General features: G+C 39.5%; 2 protein-coding genes across 2 annotated transcripts in view; both read left to right on the top strand.

Annotated features, from left to right (window-relative positions):
* Positions 1-1,168: 1,168 nt before the first annotated feature.
* On the top strand, positions 1,169-16,468 carry LOC111335676 (uncharacterized). Its single transcript, XM_022941666.2, has 8 exons — positions 1,169-1,515; positions 9,991-10,198; positions 10,684-10,988; positions 11,279-11,407; positions 12,048-12,361; positions 13,192-14,322; positions 14,829-15,072; positions 15,382-16,468. The coding sequence occupies exons 1-8, from the start codon at positions 1,345-1,347 to the stop codon at positions 15,853-15,855; spliced, it is 2,976 nt and encodes a 991-aa protein (XP_022797401.2). The 5' UTR covers positions 1,169-1,344; the 3' UTR covers positions 15,856-16,468.
* A 122-nt stretch (positions 16,469-16,590) lies between these two features.
* Positions 16,591-19,863, top strand: part of LOC148727272 (uncharacterized) — a 13,949-nt gene continuing 10,676 nt past the window's right edge. Inside the window, exon 1 of the mRNA XM_088729190.1 lies at positions 16,591-18,271. Within this exon, the coding sequence (XP_088585316.1) occupies positions 18,101-18,271 (171 nt within the window). The 5' untranslated portion in view covers positions 16,591-18,100. The remainder of the gene's footprint in view (positions 18,272-19,863) is intronic.

The raw sequence follows: 19,863 nt of genomic DNA, 5'->3' as shown, positions 1-19,863 counted from the left end.
TGACAAAGACCTTTCAATTGCATGACAAATTAATAAAACCTATCAACCGTATCAGTTTAGGCAAGGTTTCAAGTTCGTAAAAAAAAAAAATAGCCTATCCTATGCTTTTGCAATTGCTAATGTTAAGGTGTAACTTGAAAAATTGAAGCCAAATTATCCATCGGACACATAAATTGGCACATACTATTCTGTGCGAATGAAACAAAACAAGACTTCCAGATTTCTGAAAACTCACTTTTTGTAATCACTTAGAAAAAAAGAAAGAAAAAAAAACAGGAAACAAAACAGAGGAAAAAATGGAATGCCAATTCGTGGGTAAATTCAGACCGTTACAGCATTCGGACAAGTACTCATGGCCTTAAAATAAGTGAGGAGAATTTGCTACCTTTCTATAATATCAAGAAATGGATAGATATTCAAGTCTTCTCGGATAAGGACAAATAAACCGTAGGCCCCGTCTCCTGCAGGGTTAGGGGTAGGAGACGTTAATTTCCCACGCACGAGATTACTGTGTGGTGGATGTTCTCCCCTGGAGTGTGATGGGAGGGAAGGTAAGATCGTTACATGGACTGAAGTGGCTGCCAGAGGCGCCTGATAATGCTGACTTCCGATCTCAACCTCATCATTGTAACTAGACAAGTTTGTTGTTTAGAGTGCTTAAGACTTTCTTTCTTCTTTCTATCGAGGAGGTTATATTCTTCTCGTAATTACACTTTATTCCGCTTAATATTACGCACAGTGCTTAACGTCCTGATGATACGGATTATCTGTTTCCACGGTTGATTTGTTGATTTTTCAAAAAAAATCGATATCTCCGGTTCTACTGGGCCTAACAAGTCCCTTAAAACGGGAAAATTCACTTTATCTCAAGCCAGTGTTAACTGGAAATTTTTTACTGATGCGCCGGATTTTCTTGGATTATTTTTGTCACCATCAAGATTTTGTTTACACGTGTGTAGCTAAAAATTTGTTTGTCGTGCAACTAATTATATAAACTCGACTCGGCATCATGTTTTTGTGCCGCTTTTTTGGCACTCTTAATACAATAGAGTTCATTTGAGGGGCGGAAACGCAGGTAGGTGGGAATTTTTTCCTTTCAAACAACAGTAGATTCTAAAATTGACACATAACCCGCACCTCCCTATTAACCACAGTGGTGCGTGTTTGATGCAAAATCAACTGGTCTACTTCCTGCTGTCTTTTCTAGAAACTGCTCATTGTACATGAATCCAAAAGGCGTACACAACATGAGTGCGCCGATAGACTTTGAAGAAGTGGTGCGTGTTTAATGCAAAATCAACAGATCTACTTCTTACTCTCTTTTCCAGAAACTGCTCATTGTACATGAATCCAAAAGGCGTATGCAACATGAGTGCGCCGATAGACTTTGAAGAAATCGACGATCTCGAGCGTATGGTTAAGATAACACAGGCTCAAGGTATTTCGCTACAAGGGCTGCAGACATTGGACCAGATGAGGCAGAGGGCAAGAAAGGCATACAGGATATCACAAGAGGTAAGAATATAAGCATCTATGGCTACGTGTCCATTTAAACTCAGCGTAGACCGCCATCGCCAAACTATCGCAGAATTATCAAGTTATTGTCCCAAATAACTGGCCTAATGTGGTGAAAAACAGCGTTATTCTCGTCTGAATTTAACGAATTGCTGTCAGTTTCGGCCGGCATTCTGTATGCTTAGGGGCTTACATTTGTTACAGCAATTGAGAATAAACCTAACGGACACAAATAACTTTCTTAGTTGTTGACTGGTTGTTAAACCAAACGTAATGTAGATCAGCTAAATGCTTCGTTTTTCCAAGCGCTTTTACGGCTACTGCCTCCTATGGATGCTAAGCATGTAAATCGCATAGCGAGATCATGTAAGAGAGTGAAACTTGATAATCTGTTCATCACAGTTCAATGGACATTATTCCCTAAATTGTAGTCAGAGCTTGAACCTTACATAGCGAATATGTTTAGAATGTCAACTTTGTATAAAATTCTAGGTTGTTAGCCCTTGTTTTAAATTTGCAAGGAAGAGCTTCTTTAACGAGTGCCCGTTAGACTTGTGCTCAAACTTCGAATTAGGGTTATGAAAATAAAAGCTGTTGACGTTTTTATCATTGCTCTCACCCGCGTCGCATAATCGCCATCCTCGCTCTCAATAAGCGTGTCGTAAGGGATTTTCCCTTTTCTGTGTTTAGAGCTTTAGCACGAAGACACCATCGAAAAGGGTAAGAAATTTCGAAAAAATACTTCATATACCACAAATTACGACGTCATACCAGTAAGGCCACAATTAAGTATACATTTGGTGATGGTCGACATGAATAGGAAAGAAAATGTTAACTCGAAAAAATGTGTAAACTTATCGATTTATGATCGCAAGGAGTCGGAAACGAAAAAACTACGACGAATCCCATTCAAGAAAAGAACAGAGCGAGGAATAGTCGGGACCACTGGAATTCGGAAACGAGAAGAAAACAACAAGTCGATCACATCGTGATGTTTTCTTTCGATGTTGGGCGTTGTCAAACCCACGCGTGGATGGTGAAGTAGGTAAGTGAAGCGGCCCTTTTTCTAACTTTATACTGAATTTCCTCCAAATGCGTATTTTAGTAGGCCACAATTTTCGAAGTTGGAACAAATTTGGCTAAATTAAAGGCTTTGAAAGATTCCTTCGAGTATTCGATAATTGCTGTCTTCGTCGCCACCAATAACGACGCTTCAAAGGCGGCGCCGCATTTCCAATGGGGAAAAAGAAATCCAGGTTGTCATTATGGCAAATGCCGAACAACCTAACCCCTGACTTCAGTTGCCTGATGAGGACTTGGTTGTCCTTTAAATGTTGTATGATTTTCGGTTGTAAATTTTGTGTTCTGAGGCCGTGAAATTATAAACGTAAGTTACATTCGATTCACAGGGGCGTGAAACAGTTTATCTGATATAAAACTGCAGGATGCCTTCCAGTTTAAAATACACAACGCTTTCACCTTCTGTTAATGTTAATGAAAATATTCCTTTGTGTTTTCTGAAGCGGTCTAGTGATTTTCGAAATCCCAACACCCGCCAACCACACAAGCCAAACAGCTAAATTTTGAAACTATTCCTAGACAAGTTACATCTCGGGTAACGAAAGGGGTGTCAAATCTGTTCGCTCAGAAATTAAAAAGACAAAATTTCCGAACTAAAGATTGAAATATGTAAGAAAGTTGACTTAAATTTTTTTTGGAATTTGACTTCATTCAAGATGAAGCCAAGAAATGCATTCGACAGCGCCAAAAAGTCGAAAACTTCGAAGTTATACCAAGTCTGCATGCGTAATTAATTAAGTCTGGGTTAGAAGACATGTCAATCTTATCTACAGACTCGCATAATTGCTTGTTGTATTCGTCTTCGCATCCATCTCACGTTAAGAACTCCTTTCCTTTTTCTCAGTTTCTGAGACTTCGTCGTTCATGTAGTGATGACTCTGATTTCCACCACAAATCAGAGTCAATGTGCCAGTTTTTCGATAAACGATTCTGTCGTTCAAGCGGGTTACCACCGTGCCCAACTTATTGATCGGCATTCAGCACTACAAACGTCACAAAAGGAAGACTCCGACTGCATCCATTCACTCTCACGTTTCACCACTCAGTTAAATCCATCATTCTTAAAAACTTTGAATTACTTCAAAACGATCCAGAGACAAGCACTATCTTTTCGCAGCCTCCGCTCATTTCATTCAAACGCGACAAAAACATAGGCAATTTTTTGGTCAGAAGTTCTTTTCAGACTAATGACCAACCAGGCACTTTTAAATGCGCTCGTGCACGATGCAAAACTTATCCTTTCATTCACAGCACTGAGAAAATATCGGGACCCAAACGATCCATTAAACACGAAGGCGCGCTATAAAAGGAGCCTTAGGTCCCACTAGACCATTTGTCAGTCAACGGTCGTGTGATGTAGAACTCTTAGAGACAAGTCAGCTTGAGCTACAGCTACTCCAAAGCAGTGGACAGCGGGCGAATTCCTCAAAATTGTTTCATGTCTTCATCACAATACCAGAATTTTTGAAATTTGTATTTCCTTTCTCCAATGGAAACTGTCTATATTTGTGGCAGTAAATTTGAGATCGAAGTAGGTTGTTCGCACGTTACCTCATGCCCCCATTCTGGTGGAAGTAAACAATAGATATCTCATTAGCTCCTTTTGTTCGTCTACGAGCATTTAAATTTGACTCGCACACGTCAACGGTGAGTGACAAATGAGCCTTGCTCTTCCCAGGGAAGACTTCCTTATATAGCGCGCCTTCGTGTTTAAGATCACCGATCACTTCACGTGCACATCCGCCAATGTAATCTATTGCATAACTTGCACTTACTGCAAAAAGATTTACATCGGCGAAACAGGCAGAAGACTAGGTGACCGATTCGGAGAACACCTTCGCGACGTGGAGAGGAATGACAAGGACACATCGAAACCAGTCGCTAGACATTTTAATTTACCTAATCATTCTAAGCAACATATGGCGATCTGCGGTCTTTCCTTACACTTAGGTAGCAAGGAAAGCCGTAAAACTCTTGAACAAAAGCTCATCTTTCAAACCGGCAGTCCAAATCCCACAGGTATCAACGAACGGTTTTCCTTCCACTAATTTATTCGTGTTTTTCTCGTTGCCAGGTTTCCACCTATCAGTAGTTCCATTTTTTGCCTTTAAAAGCACATACAATCCGCAATTCCTCTATTCGCTCCGACGAAGGGCTAACTCTCGAAACGTCAATTTCTATAATCGTAACGGTGGCCAATTTACCATTTTAACTTTGTTGTTATATTCAAATTATTTCGTTACCCCCACCGACGCAGCCCCAAACAGTTTTTTTAGAAACTATCAGCCTTTATCTTGGATTATTGAACGAAACGAAAAACGTTCAATTAACGGTGACATTACCTTTGATTTCCTTAGTTTTTAAGAATTTTGGGGGATTGCATCGATCAGAAGAGAGCTATTTAGAGCTCTTTTTGTGTCTCAAATATAGCTTCAAATCTTTATTCTGTTGAACATGACGATGTAATTCATGTACTGGAATTCAATTGTTCTCCTGGGTTGTCCGGCGGTTTTTTTTCTCGGGCAAACAAGCCTTTGATTTTCCTGAAAAGATTCCTGTTTTTCCGTATGTGTCTTTGTGATTCATTTCTCTTTTATGTTATGTTGTCATAAAGCGTTTTGACAACCTTTATGGGGTTTTTTATAATTGTTTATTTCTTTCCTTTCAATTTACAGTAATCTACTGTGATCTACGCACCATGCAACAGAGTGAACAGAAGTCAACATGTACAGAGCCAGGAAATTGTGCAAGTTATCCTTAAAGCAGATGCTTACCGATGTGTTATCGCAAACACAATATTGTCCAGATCACACAGAAAAAGGACTAATGGAAAGTTTTAACATCCAGAACTTGTTGTTTTTACATTTTCTTCTTCAGCTTTTAGCAAAAAACACTATTGTGAAATCCAAATGAAACAGAAAAAGAAGTTATGACAGTCATTTTTATCATCCAAAAATTGTTTTTGTTATATTTTCTTATTTTTTAACCTTTTAAAAGGAGTAATGAGAAATTCTTTTCTATCATCCAGGAGTCGTTGGGGTTCTATCAGTTTTATTTTTAAACCTCTGACATTAAAACATTGTTCATGTTCATGTTTCAGCTTTTTAATACTTGTTAGAGCTCAAGAGGCTTATTGAGAAAACCTCAAAGCACAACCTTTAGTGACAAATAAACCAACAAATTGTTTCCAACCAAACAAAAAAGGGTCAAGGAGAACTCTTTCTGTAGTTGTTGAATAGCCAAATAAACTTATAGTTTCATTGGTGGATTGTAATTGTTTATGTTCTTATTAGATACATTACATCTGGGCAGCACTCCTTTACTTATTAGGTACACTCCAAGTTCTAAGTTCATTGCATGTTATCTGAGGTTAGCATATTATGTTCATGTCAAATTTTGACCGAAATCCTGTGGTCCATTAGGCAAGCAACTATCCAGTTCTTATGAGACCGGGTACCTAATTGATTTCCAAAATTAATGCTGTTAACTGAATCAGTGTGTGAAGTAATGTTTTTTGATAGAAAAACAGTTAGTTCACTATAACGTATTAACACGTTATGCTTATGTTAAGGTCTGACAGGCAAAGGGTTGAATTTGACTGAAGAATACAATTATTTCCCTTACGAAACACTTTTATCGGGACCCGGGGCACTTCAGTTAAAACGTATCGAACCTACTCCCCACAGAACTCTCCTCAAGTATACAAATTGAAATACACTTATCAACCATACACATTAGTGTAAGTGCGCAGGGTTGGCGTAGTGGCGAAAGCGCTCGCCTTCCACCAATGTGTCCCGGGTTCGATTCCCGGACCCGGCGTCATAAGTGAATTGAGTTTGTTGGTTCTCTACTCTGCTCCGAGAAGTTTTTCTCCGGGTACTTCGGTTTTCCTCTCTCCTCAAAAACCATCATTTGAATTTATTTAATTTAGAAGTTTATTTGATCTACACACGACCCCACAAGCTGTTCAGCTTTGAAACATTATCGTGTTTAAATAAAGGTATCATCATCATCATCATCACAGCGATTTCTTAGTCGTGCCATCTTTTTTTCTGTCCTATTCAAGGTGACTGTTGTTGTGTTGCTTTTTAGAGGGTTTAAAGCGGAGTTGTTTTTCAACTCTTTTAGAGCCATGACCTTATTGTGTTACAAATTGTTTTATGGCCTGGATACAGTAATCTCTGCAAGTTTTGTTATGAAATTTACTAAGTAGCTCTCAAGGGCTGAACCGGTGGCATCCGGATTTGGTTCTTTGTTTTGTCCGTGAAAGGTGTAAGTGGTGGTGCATTCAGATCATCTTATGAACAGATCTCGCAAGACATCAGTTGGCCTGATTTTAAATTTGTTTGTCACGGGTGTTGGGGTGAACTTCAGACCTTTTGATAGCATGCTGACTTAGCTGTCAGAAATTTGATAATGCGACGCGACCACAAAAGCCAGATAGGGAGTCCCTACCGGTCAGTCTCTACCTTTATTCTCTAAATTTTTCGCGAAATAGTAAAAAAATTAGCGTTTAAAAACTACGCTAAAATATAAATCAATGATCGAACAACTCAACAAGCACTGTCAGATGGAGGGGTGGCCAAATCTTACAGCGAGTTCAGGTTCACTGCTCGAGCGATATCACATATTATTAAAAACTGGATCATTGGATACTGCAATTCAAGACCTTCTATTGGCTAAGCCATTATGGTATATGAGCCAATATACCATAATCTAATATCTGTACGTTGTAACGTCCGGTTTCTTCTTACAAAATAAAGCCGAGAAGATTTGTCTAATATCTTGGGGGCGTTTTTTAAATAAAATAATTTTTCCACTCGCGCTTGTTGGATATGAGATTATTGTGAAGATGTAGTCTAATCGTCCGGGTGAGTGTAGTCCTGAGGAGGACTGTTGTCGGTGGTAGTGACTGACGCTTCGAAAACCTGTGCGGAAGTCATCATCAGAGTCAAGTGAATGATTGTTGTCAGTAGAATGTTCTTATTCCAGTTCGTGTGAAATGATCGGTTGGTTTTGCCGTGATGTTACTGGCTGTAAGACTCAAGTGACGTAAGTCGGTCGTGATTGGTCTGTTTCGATCTGTCGGTAAAGTTAGGTCGTTCTTTTTCGGTCGTTTGTGATGTTTATGTCGTGAATGAGTTGTTTTTATGGAGCGGGTAGTTGTTGACATCTGTTTAGGTGAGTCTGTTCTAAGTTAGTAAACCAGCTTTCCAGAGTCAGTCGTTGAAAATAGTCAGTGCTGTAGGTTAGGCATTGCGCAGAGTCCCAGTCAATGTTGTGGTTGGTAAGTCGATGGTGTTCAGCAATGTGATTGCTGACATCACCTCTCCTCGTCGCCCGTCTGTGTCCAGTCAGTCTTGTTGTGAGGTTTCTGCCAGTCTCATCGATGTAGGAGGCTTGGCAGTCGGAACAATCGATCTTATAAATCGTTCCCTGTCTGTTCCTCGTTTCGTCTTTGTCTTTAACGTTGGTTAGTAACTGACGTAGTGTGGTGATGGGTTTGTGGGCGACGCGGATATTGAAGGGTAGTAAGATGCGCGAGATGTTTTCAGACATGCCTTTTATGTACGGTATGGTTGCTGTAGTCGTAGGGGTTGCGGTGTCGTTTGTTTCGGTAGTGGTAGTGGGTCGGTGAGTGTTTCGTCGGATGAAGTCGTCGTTGTAGTTGTTCTTCGTAAAAACACGGTGAAGGTATTTGTTCTCGTCGGATAAGCTGTCTGTCGAGTCGCATACTAGTTGTGCGCGTCGTGTTAGAGTTCTGATAGTTGTGGCTTTGTGTGATGTAGGGTTGTAGGATGACTCGTCTAGTAATCTGTCGGTGTGTGTCGGTTTCCTGTAAACTGTCGTCCGTAATGAGTTGTCGTTGTGGCTTACCAGGCAGTCTAGAAAAGGAAGTTTGCCATTTTCTTCGACTTCTCTAGTAAACCGTATGCAGAACATCGAGGAACGCGCCCTTTCGACTTGCTGACAAACGATACCGCTTTGGTTACGTTACGTTGACGACACATTCACTGCCTTTCGACACGACGAAATTGACGCATTCCACCACCTCCTAAATGAACAAAACACTGACATACAGTTTACCAGAGAAGTCGAAGAAAATGGCAAACTTCCTTTTCTAGACTGCCTGGTAAGCCAAAACGTCAGTCACTACCACCGACAACAGTCCTTCTCAGGACTACACTCACTCGGGAGATCAGACTACACCCTCCCATGTTACCCCCGGGTTCAAACCATTTACTGCATGATATTATTATAGCCAACTCGGCGCTACGCGCCTCGCTGGCTATCATCTCATATCCAACGCGCGCTCGTGGAATGATTGTTAATTCATTCAGCGTTGACCCGACGAATTTTATCCGAAGGCTGTCACGCCACGCATGCACTCAACCGTGATTTCGTGCCTTTAAAAATTTCATTTCTGCATGAGAGGACTTTCTTCGTATCTTAGTGGCAACTCGTAGTTCAACTCGAATTCCGAGTCGAAGTTGAACTCTTAATCATATCTAAACTCGAGTATGTGAATAGAATGAAATGCGCATGCAAGGAAATATGCTCCAGCCTACGTTAGCTTGATCGAGTCAACATACTAAGTCAGAAAGTTTTATTTAACGTTAAACGAACGAATTTATGCGCGATCTTCGCAGTAAAGAGCACTATTTAAGCAATAGTGAAAATCAGACCTGAAAAAATTCAGGCCTGTACGGGATTCGAACCACTGACCTCTGCGATACTAGTGCAGTGCTCTATCAATGAGCTAACAAGCCGACTGGAGCAGGTCACCAAATTATTTCGACATAACCCGTAAGATGATAAATCAAACAACGATATATAAAAAATTCATATATTATATATCTGAACTGCGGTTATAAAAACGTATCTTTGCACTATCCTCGTAAAGAGCCCGGTGTTCGCAGGGACGTTCGGATGTGCACGATCCTCGCAGTAAAGAGCACTATAGTGCTCTTTACTGCGAGGATCGTGCAAAAATACGTTTCTATAACCGCAGTTCAGATATATGAATTTCATATATTTGTTGTGTTTGATTTATCATCTTACGGGTTTGTGTCGAATTACTTTGGTAACCTGCTCCCAGTTGGCTTGTTAGCTCAATTGGTAGAGCGCCACATTAGTATCGCAGAGGTCAGTGGTTCGAATCCCGTACAGGCCTGAATTTTTTCAGGTCTGATTTTCACTACTGCTTAATAGTGCTCTTAACTGTGAGGATCATGCAAAAATACGTTTCTATAACCGCAATTCAGATATATGAATTTCATATATTCGTTGTGTTTGATTAAACGAACGACTTAGACATAGAATGTAAATCCAAGTTTCATTGCCATTGATGATATATTCGCAAAGCAATTAACCACTCTATGCACCACTCATCAGGCCTTCTCAGTAATGACAGAGACCAGGGAAGAAGTCAAAAGAAGACAGAGACACTTGCTAGAATTATTCGAGAGCACAGACGCCTGTCTGAATAAACTGAGTGACAAGGACCACGCACTTCTGGAGCTGAGAGTAAAGAATCTCAAGAACCGAATGGCTTACCACAAACAGAGTCTAGAGAGAACGGAATACGTCGTGCTCGTTGCAGGTTGGTTGCTTAAGAAATTTTGGAAGCTCATAATTACGTAGAGATTGAAGCATGTGCGTATGTTGTAGCTTAAAGTTTCCCTCCCATATGCTCCATTCGCCCTTAGGCAGACTGTCCGCCACACGACTACGTCACTAGCTTGGAAAGGCCGGTAGCAAGAGACAATTAAAACGGACTTGACGGACGTAATATCTCTTGCACAGTTTCTCTATAGCAACGTCTATTCCTGGTACCAGTCTTCACTCTTCCATTGCGGCATATTCTCCGTTTTAACCTTCCTGTCGTTGATCGCCAATCGTGCATAATTTTGGGGTGAACTTTCACGGCCTACCCCGAAGTAAGACTTCTGTAGTCATAAGAACTTATTTTGCATAATCATGAGAAATATGCAATGAAAAATTTATTTTTATTTAATTTATGGATACTTAAACACAACTGATTTTGTGGATCATTTTGTTCTTTCATCTGGCGATTGCTCTCGACAGGTGAAAGAAATTCGAAAAAGAGCACGTTGCTGAGTCTGATTCTCGGGGAGCAACTACTCCCTGACTCCTTTCTTGGCACCTCTTCCATCATCTGCGAACTAAGATATGGAATAACCCACAAGATTGTAGCGCACTTTACAGACGCAGATCCCGAAACAGGGCTTCACACAAAGACTATTCAACTTGGACAGATGGCTGAGAATTCTCAACAAATCTTTCTTCAACAAATTTCCTCGTTTTTCCTAGATCAAGATAGGCAAGGTTGTAATAAGGTTGAGATCTTTTGGCCAAACAACCTACTGAAGGTTGGTGATAAGCAAGGAAAGCTTAAGGCTTAATATCATGTAATTTGTGAGCTGAGGGTTGCTAAAACTGAGAATTTATCAAGCATTATTCTTGGCAAAGCTTTGGTCTTGCAGAGTGCTATTCATTGACGGATTATACCTGAAATATGACATATATCGTTCTCGTTCACAATCTGATATCTTGAGAAAAAAAGAGTCTCTAGATGATTCGACAACAACATTACAGAAATATTGATCCAAAAAAGAACTCTTTGAAGATTCACTTACCTCTAATTCTTTTTCTGTTCCAGGAGACAATCGTTATAGTTGACAGTCCAGCATTTGATGAATTATACATCGTTGACGAGAAAGTAAAGCCATACCTTTCTAAGGCTTTCGCAGTTATCTGCGTCATCAACAGTTTAGCACAGCAACATATGGTAAGTTGCATAGACAGGCAGTGTCACCATACCCAAAAAGCGGTGCGTTCATTCATTCATTCATTCATTCGTTCATTCAATTGAAAAATACAATTATCCAACTGCAGACCAACTCGTAACCGCCGTTTTTAATATCGTATTTGATTAGATTAATGAGCAACGTTCGCAGAAAAGGTTCAAAATGGTAATGCTAACCTATATATATTATATATATTATCACCATCATTTAATAATGTCAACTCAGTTAAAGTTACATGTATCATATTCATCAGACGTTATTATCATTATCATTACCATTATTATTGTTATTACTATTGTTTTTTGCGCTTACTGATTGGCTGATACGGAAGTGGACAACAAGAAATATTCACCCCGGCGCGGCCGATGAAAACGAAATTACGCGTCAAGAGTTTATATTAATTGCCGACCATGGTTTGGTATTGTCAAATAAATAAATTTAAACTTATTTTTTGGAATCTGTGTGGTATACACTAAGAAAAATTATTCACTTTAGCGTCGTTAAAAGTGGTGGATATTTACCTCCACTTCCGTGAATAATTGTCAGCTATTTCGTTTGTCATCATTACTATTTTACCCTCCAAGGAATTTTAAACTCCATGTAATGTACGTTTGTTCTTAGATAGAAGAACCAATCAAAAAATGCAGAAAAGTATGTCTTGATCAACGAAGGGAAACCTCGTCAATTTTTCCTCTTTTCCTATGTAACGACTGGGATCAATTATCTCAACGAGAGGCTGACTCCATCAAAAATCACGTCATTGGGAAACTCAGAGAATACTGGCCTGAACTAGACCCAGATTCCCAAATAATTTACTTTTCATCACTTAACGCCTTAAACGATGAAAAAGCTCCCAAGGAGTTTGCATTGCTGATGGATGGCATTAAATCCAGCGCCTTACTAAACATTAAAGCAACGTTGCAAAAGCAGTGGAGGTACGTTCTGTTATGACTAGAAGTTCTTACAAAGCTACGTGAGAATATTATGGCCATAAGTCACATCTTAACTTCATTGGAGTTCTCTTCATCCCATTCTTATCTAATTCTATTTCCCCTATTAAAAAGAGCAAAATTCGTCTGCCCCTCATATCTTGATCTAATTAGGTTTCCTCAGGTACACAGTGAAACTAACAACCTTATACAGACGCAGACGCATAGAAAATTATGGGATTTACTTTTATACTCATATAGTTATCAGAAAGTGCTTTCTAGAGAAAACTTGAAAAAAAGTCGTATTCCTAGAGTCTGAATGCGCTTAAAATCTCCACTTTCGTAATACATGTCTTCCTGGTTAATTGTCCGACTACAGTCGAACCTAACTTTACGACCACCCTCTTAAGCGACGAACTCTCGTAAGCGACCACTATTTTAAAATATCAAAAGTTTCCAAGTCAAATCGCTACAAACGAAACCTCTCTCAAGCGACTACTCTAAGAGAAGCTTGTTTCCAACTTTCAATTGTTTTAACCTCTCGCAAAAGACCTTTTTACAGAAAATCGGCTTTATCTCTCAGGAGCGGAAACAATTGTTGCAAATTGGAGCTGCCGCCAGTGTTTTCCAAATTAGCTCTACCACGTGAATAAAGCATTGGAAGAATTTATAAATTACAATAGCAGGTTTAAAGACATGTACGATAAAAAACTCTTTCGAGTGGTCGCTTACGGAAGGTTCGACTGTAGTTCATTTCTTCAAATTTTATTTTCACGGTATGATAAACGTTTTTGGCGAAAAAAAGTACTTGAAATTTCCATGCTTTCCCCTTTCAGGTGGCTTAACTTCGTCATTTCATGTATGGCATACCACATGAAAATGGTTAAGGATCTTCTCGTCTCTGATGATTTACGCCTCGATAAACGCCTTCGTGACGTCGAAAAGCGGTTGCACTCAGTAGAAAAAGAGATGCAAGGGTATTTCAGAAAAATGGCAGACGACGCCGCGAGGGTGCTGTCCAAACATCTACAGACAAGAGAAGTAGTGGAAAAATTTACCTCGTGGACACTTGACGATATTCCAAAAACCGAAAGTAGTTGGGAGGTAAACGAACATTTCATCCAGGATGCATTTATGAAGCGACTTCAGAACACGATCGCCGCATGGGAAGACGAGAACCACATTTTGTCCAACACTCACATTTCTCTGGTCCATTTCTCCAACCAGCGACTTAATAAAGAAAAGAGTGTACTTCCACCTCAGTACTTGGAGAACTCCGTTATTACGGATGATACTGCGAGTGAATCAAATATTTGCCCGTCTTCAAATGACTTCGGTGCGGCCAAAAAAGTTCTGATCGGAGTTACAAGTCCAATTTGGGTTCCAGTCAGCCTAGTTGTAGTCCCAATCTTTGGTGTTATGACACTTAAAGAGAAATTTAAAAAAAGGAAAGATTCAACAAAATACGTAAAAGATCAACAAGGCTTCATCGTGAAAGCTTCCCGTGAATTCCTTCGCCATGCGAGTAAAGAGCAACAGCTATGTTCGATCGTGAAAGAGCAGCTCAAAGACGCCCAGGATCACCTTACGCGGGCTTTATCTCGTTTGCGCGAGCTCACAGCCGCTTACAAAATGCTATATCACCAGCTCAGAGATGAGACTCGCCCAAAAAGGAAAATCAAAAAATCCTATGGTGATTTAGAAGAAATGAGTGTAAGAGTAAAGGAAAAGTTGGCCCTCTTTTTCATTAAAGAAGTACAGAACATGGTAATAAGTCGTAATGACTTGGAGTGGGATCGGGGCGATCAAACTTCACATCTTGGAAAAGGAGCATTCGCTTCAGTTTATCGAGGAACATTAAGGATACCACGACAAAGAGAACCGGCACAGGTAGCTGTGAAATTGTGGAATGAGGAACTATACGAATCCACCGCGGTTGGCTTCCTTTCTAAGACAGAAGCGCTAAGGTTAGTTACCCTTAGTATATTTTAACGCTGGAAGAGATCATAAACTCGATTTCTTATGTATTATGTATCGTGAATGTTTTTTTAAGGATCAAGAAGGTTTTTTACCAATTAAAAAAGCGGTAACCAATTAAACAGGCTTTTTTCGCAGTTAAGAATAATATTATTCCCACTTGATAAATCCACTGAACCTTTTCCCATAGGTCTCTTCAATTGCTACCTAAAAGCTTGCGCAGCGAACGCATTCTCCTTCTGGGTTGTATTTAGGGGAAAGTATTGAACATCAAATAAAAATTAAAAAATATACAGGCACTAACTGTATATAAAAGGGTTGTCTAAAGAAGAATTGACTGATTTGATTCGACAACAATAGAAATGAAGGTGATTTCAGGAGAGCGTTATATTAACATAGAAGTTGAAAAACACCGAAAATATTCGGGCACATTGAGATCCGAACGAACTTTAGCAATTTCTCAATACAGATGGATATGACTATATTTTTTTTGTAGGAAGCTTGACTTTCACTTTATCCTCAAGTTCTTTGGGACAGCATTGCTTAAGGAAGACGATCGATGGCGAATGATCCACGTTATGGAAATGTGCGAGGAAAACTTGATGAATCACATTTTCCAGAATCGTAAAAGTATACCTGATTTGTCCATACTGTGCTGGGCTAAGGACATAGCTGAAGCTATAGAGTTCATACACAGCCAGGGTATCGTTCACCGCGGACTCAAGCTGGAAAAAGTTTTGGTGAGTTTCGAATAAGGCTCAGTTCTTTTGTGAAGGTTTTAATATCTACAATGATTTCGATATCCGTCTGTTTACAAGGGTCGGTTAATCACTAGTTATCTAATTCAATCGTCAAATTAAGATTTCTTGATCAATTAGATGCAATAAATGTTGAAAATTTGCTTAGGTGCTTATTAAGTTAATAGTTCACGGTGACCAGTGACGAACGGTTCTAAGACAATTTTGCAGGAAAGGCCCTGTAGCTCCTAAAAGGACCGAAAATATTTTCTGGTTATAGTGTTTGCGTTCTTTCCTAACCTCTTTTCATAGCTTTCACAAGGAAATGTCATTAAGGTCTCCGGTTTTCGCCTCCCTGAAGAGGCTAAGATGATTACAGACATGTTGATGAGAACTGACGCTAACCTCACCCCGGAAGTAATCCCTCACAAAGAATATGATGACAAGGCCGAAGATGAAGAGGCAAAGATGATCAAAGACACCTTTAAGGGGACCAAAGCTTACCTCGCCCCGGAAGTGATCCTTAACAAAGAATATGATAACAAGGCCGACATCTACAGCTTTGGTATAATGCTTTGGGAGATGTGGTATGGTGAGAGAGCCCTCCTTGAAAAAGAAGAACATGTGTTGCACAAAGTAGTTAAGGGTGCCACGCATTCACATGTACAAGACGACATGAAGCCTCCCACTGGCTGGCAAGATCTAATGCAGCGTTGCTGGGATGGAAAACCCAACAATCGACCAGATGCAGCAGAGTGTCACAAGGTGTTAACTAGGCTCTCCTAGAAAGTGTACCCACAATCGCCATGAACACTAGCTACCAGGGAGCCATATTAAACATGTTTCGTACTCAAAGGTAGACCTACTGGGAAGAACAGCAGCCAACGTTCTGATAACATAATCTTTCTGGTTTTTATAGTGAATAGAAAAGTATGATACTTAAGGGCTATGGGATATGCTTTCTTGACAAAGGTTAATCTGAGCTTGACGACTGATTTAATGATTACATCATCTTTGCATCGAAAAAGCAGGGTTTGTACCAACGTTTAAATTAATAAGCTGAAAAAAAAGTAAAGAAGGCTGAACATTCTTAACTTCTGGGCACTGACTTCTTGACTTGAGGCATGTGGTCGTTATTCTTTCTTTTGAACGATGAACAACCAGCGATACATTTAAATCATACGACTTTGAATGCATTTCTGCCTTTTGTCTTATAAATATGTCGGCGGGAAGACGGGTGGTGTGAAACTAGGTGTCAATGAGAGGAGATCAATAGAACACTAAAAAGCCCTCGGGGGATCAGATAAATTTCATTGTGACACATCCAAATTGCTCAGACCCCACCCTTCTCCCCACTCCCCTTGGCGAAAGATAATCACTGGTCTCTAAATATTATCAGTATCATTTTCAACATATGCATCTTCTGTTAAGCTTAATTTTTTTTTTGTTTGCTTTTGTTTTTCTTCTGCATGACCTCGATAGTTATTCATTACTACATAAAAATAAATAAACCAAGGGTAAGAATCATTTCAGCACTTTGAAATACAAAGATAGAGGAGGTATTCAAAGGTACAAATTTCGCAAGTAGTGGACCGCTTAGGGACCTGACAAGGTTTTCAAAACTAAGATGTGCAAATTTGCATTCGCGAATTGTACGTTCTATATTGGTAAATAGGGCATTTAGGACAAGCTCTTTGAGTAAAGGAGTAATCAATTCAGTCAAAGGATTACTAGCAGTACCTCCTAACAATGTACCATTAACTGTTCTTCGATTTTGAATGGGTATGTGGATTTTAAGCTTATTGTCTAGATCTTACTATTTCTATGAAATAGTAAGATGAAAGACTGGGTGAAAGATTGGGTGACAAGATGAAAGACTGGGTGACAACTCAATTCTGAAAATATGCTGGGAATGGAGAAAATTTTGAAAAAAACTGAAGCACTTCGAGAATAACTTTCAACATGAATTCTGGGGGTGAATGAAAATCGTCGAAACAAAATTTAAGCGACTCATCGGTTAGAAATTGACATCAAAGACATTTCTTGCCAGATTGTGACTACAAAGGTACTTCCGAAAAGCGGATATGAAGCAACTAAGAGACTAGTAAGAGACCAAACCGGAAAATATATTCTGAGATAGTACGAAAGGACAACATTTTCAGTTATTCTTGAATGGGAGAAGTCGATAGTCGTACTTCAATTGTCAATGCCTCATGATGGTATACGATTGCAATTGAAGCGGATTGAAATTTGTGATCTGAGTCACTTGAAAATTCGGTGATATTTCCTGAAGCTGAGGTAAAGGGATGTTTTGGCAAAACGCTCAAAATTCTGTTGTCGAATGTTAGCTTCATTTGCTTACTTGCATGTAGAGACAGTTTGGCAAGTTTGATTCAAAATTATTTAAAAGGTGAAGTTACCCGTACCGTAATTAGCCCAAAAAGAAGAGCTGTCTCAACTTTAATGCTATGGGAGTCGAAGTTTATATTGTGATTTAGTTTATACTCAAATTTTTACGGAGGGCACGGCAAATTTCTTTTATTGTTGTGGCAGTAATCTTTGGAAATTCATATAATATACCTACAAGATGGCCACCCATGTGGACCAGACTAAAATCCCGTGTTTATCGTTTTTAAGATCGCTTTGTACTAAGAGGTCGTAGCGTTAAATGAAGATTTACACAACCAAATAGCGACTCTTTTCTTCGTAACAGAAGCCATTCAATAGCATGATAAATAGATAAAACCTATCAACCGTATCAGTAAAGGCAAGGTTTCAAGTTCGTAAAAAATAGCCTATAGTATGCTTTTGCAATTGCTAATGTGTAAGGTGTGACTATCAAAGCGGATGTGTGATTTGTCTGAAATGGATTTGTTTCCAATCAATGAACAATCCAGAGGCTTCGGCAAAACCAACCGTGACAACCGTAGGTCAGAGGTTAAGCTGTTACATAAATATGAAATCCCGTATGTGATCAACAGACAAATGAAACGTCTCCCAGAGGCGTATATTTACTTCCTACTCTCTGTACATGAATCCAAACGGCGTATGCAACATGAGTGCGTCGAAAGACTTTGAAAAATGCAACGATCTTGGGGGCATGGTTGAGCTAATGCAGTCTCTAGGTATTTCGCTAATAGGGCTGCAGACATTGGACCAGATGAAAGAGAGGGTGAAAAAGGCACTCAGAATATCAGAGGAGGTAAGAATGTAAGCATCTATGGCTAGTGTCCATTCAAACTCAGCGTAGACCGCCATCGCCAATTCAGACTGTCGCGGCAGAATTATCCGTAAGGAATGGCCCCGATTAACTGGATTAATGTGGTTGACTGAATGTCCGAATTTAACGAATCGCTCGCTGTCTTGTGGCGGGCATTCTGTATGCTTTGGGCTATTATTAGTTGACCTAGAGACACCGTTGCGGCAATTGAAACTGAAATTAATGGACAATAACTTTGTGAGTCGTTGACTGGATTAAACGAAACGTAACGTAGATAAACTAACACCTAGCTCTTCATTTAACATTTTATTACTTTGTTATTCCAAGCGTTTTTAATGAATGTAAACCACATAACGAAATCACGTAAGAGGCTGAAACTTGATAATCAGTTCATCACAGTCCAACGGATATTATTCCCTAATTTGTATCAGAGCTCGAAACATACACAGCAAATATATTTAGAATGTCAACCTCGTATATTCTAAGTTGTTCAACCTTCTTAAATATCAATGTGTAAAGAAGAACTTCTTCAACGAGTGCCGGTTGAACTTGGGCTCAAACTTCGACTTAGAGTTATGATAATCAAAGCTATTGACGTTTCTATCACTGCTCTCATCCGCCGTGTTATTTATCGCTGTGTTCTGATTGGCACTTACAGCTCTATTCTTACAAATCAATTCCTCTCACACATTTTCCTCTCCTCTACTGGCAAGAACTTCGATTTTTCTCTGGGTGGAGTTCGATTTTCTATTAAAAACTACTGCCCCATCGATTTTCTGTTAGTTATAATTAGGCGCTGATAAGTCATCTTGTGTGACAAATGGTGACAGTTTCCTTTCTGGTTCGTTTCTGTGCTCCTTTTCTATTGTAAAGAGCAAAATCTACTTTGTTTTAAAAATTTTACATCTGCATGAAAGGACTTTCTTCTCATATTAACGTCGCAACTCGAAGTTCAACTTGAATTCCGAGTCGAAATTGAACTCTTAGGCCCAGTTCAAACATCAAATCATTCACATGTGCTAAACCTAGTAACTCCTATTTTAGTCGACTAAAATAATTAAATACGACATTTGATTTCAACGTCGAATTTAACTCTGTTCGCTGTCAATATTCCCAGGCGCACTACTTATTTGCTAGGCGAAGACATCTATTGAGCGTTTGCTTATTTGCTATACTGATGCTTTCGTTTCGCTATTTGTTTTTGCTTCGCCATCTTGGCTTTTTGTTTTTATACTTTGACTTGATTCACGTTCCATCACTTCAAATACGGCCCACAATATGCCACAAATTTTCCTGCTTTCCACCCTGGAGTGCCCTCTTCGTTTTCAAAAACCGAACACCTAACACAAAAGTAATTACCACATGTCAAACAACTATATTTTGTCTTTGCAAAGTGAGACTACAAATTCCTTCGTCTCACGCCATTTTTTGTGCTGTTGTGACTTTTTCGCGCATGGCATTCACAGAATTCCTGGCGAGTTGTGGGTAATAAACGAATCATAATATTTCCTATAATTCATGCATTAAGTTCATGTGAGATGCGACGTTTAAAGTGCACCTAAAGCCAAAAATTT

Source organism: Stylophora pistillata, chromosome 7, assembly GCF_964205215.1.
Source record: "Stylophora pistillata chromosome 7, jaStyPist1.2, whole genome shotgun sequence".
Taxonomy (NCBI): Eukaryota; Metazoa; Cnidaria; class Anthozoa; order Scleractinia; family Pocilloporidae; genus Stylophora; species Stylophora pistillata.
This window is presented reverse-complemented; position numbering and strand designations above follow the sequence as displayed.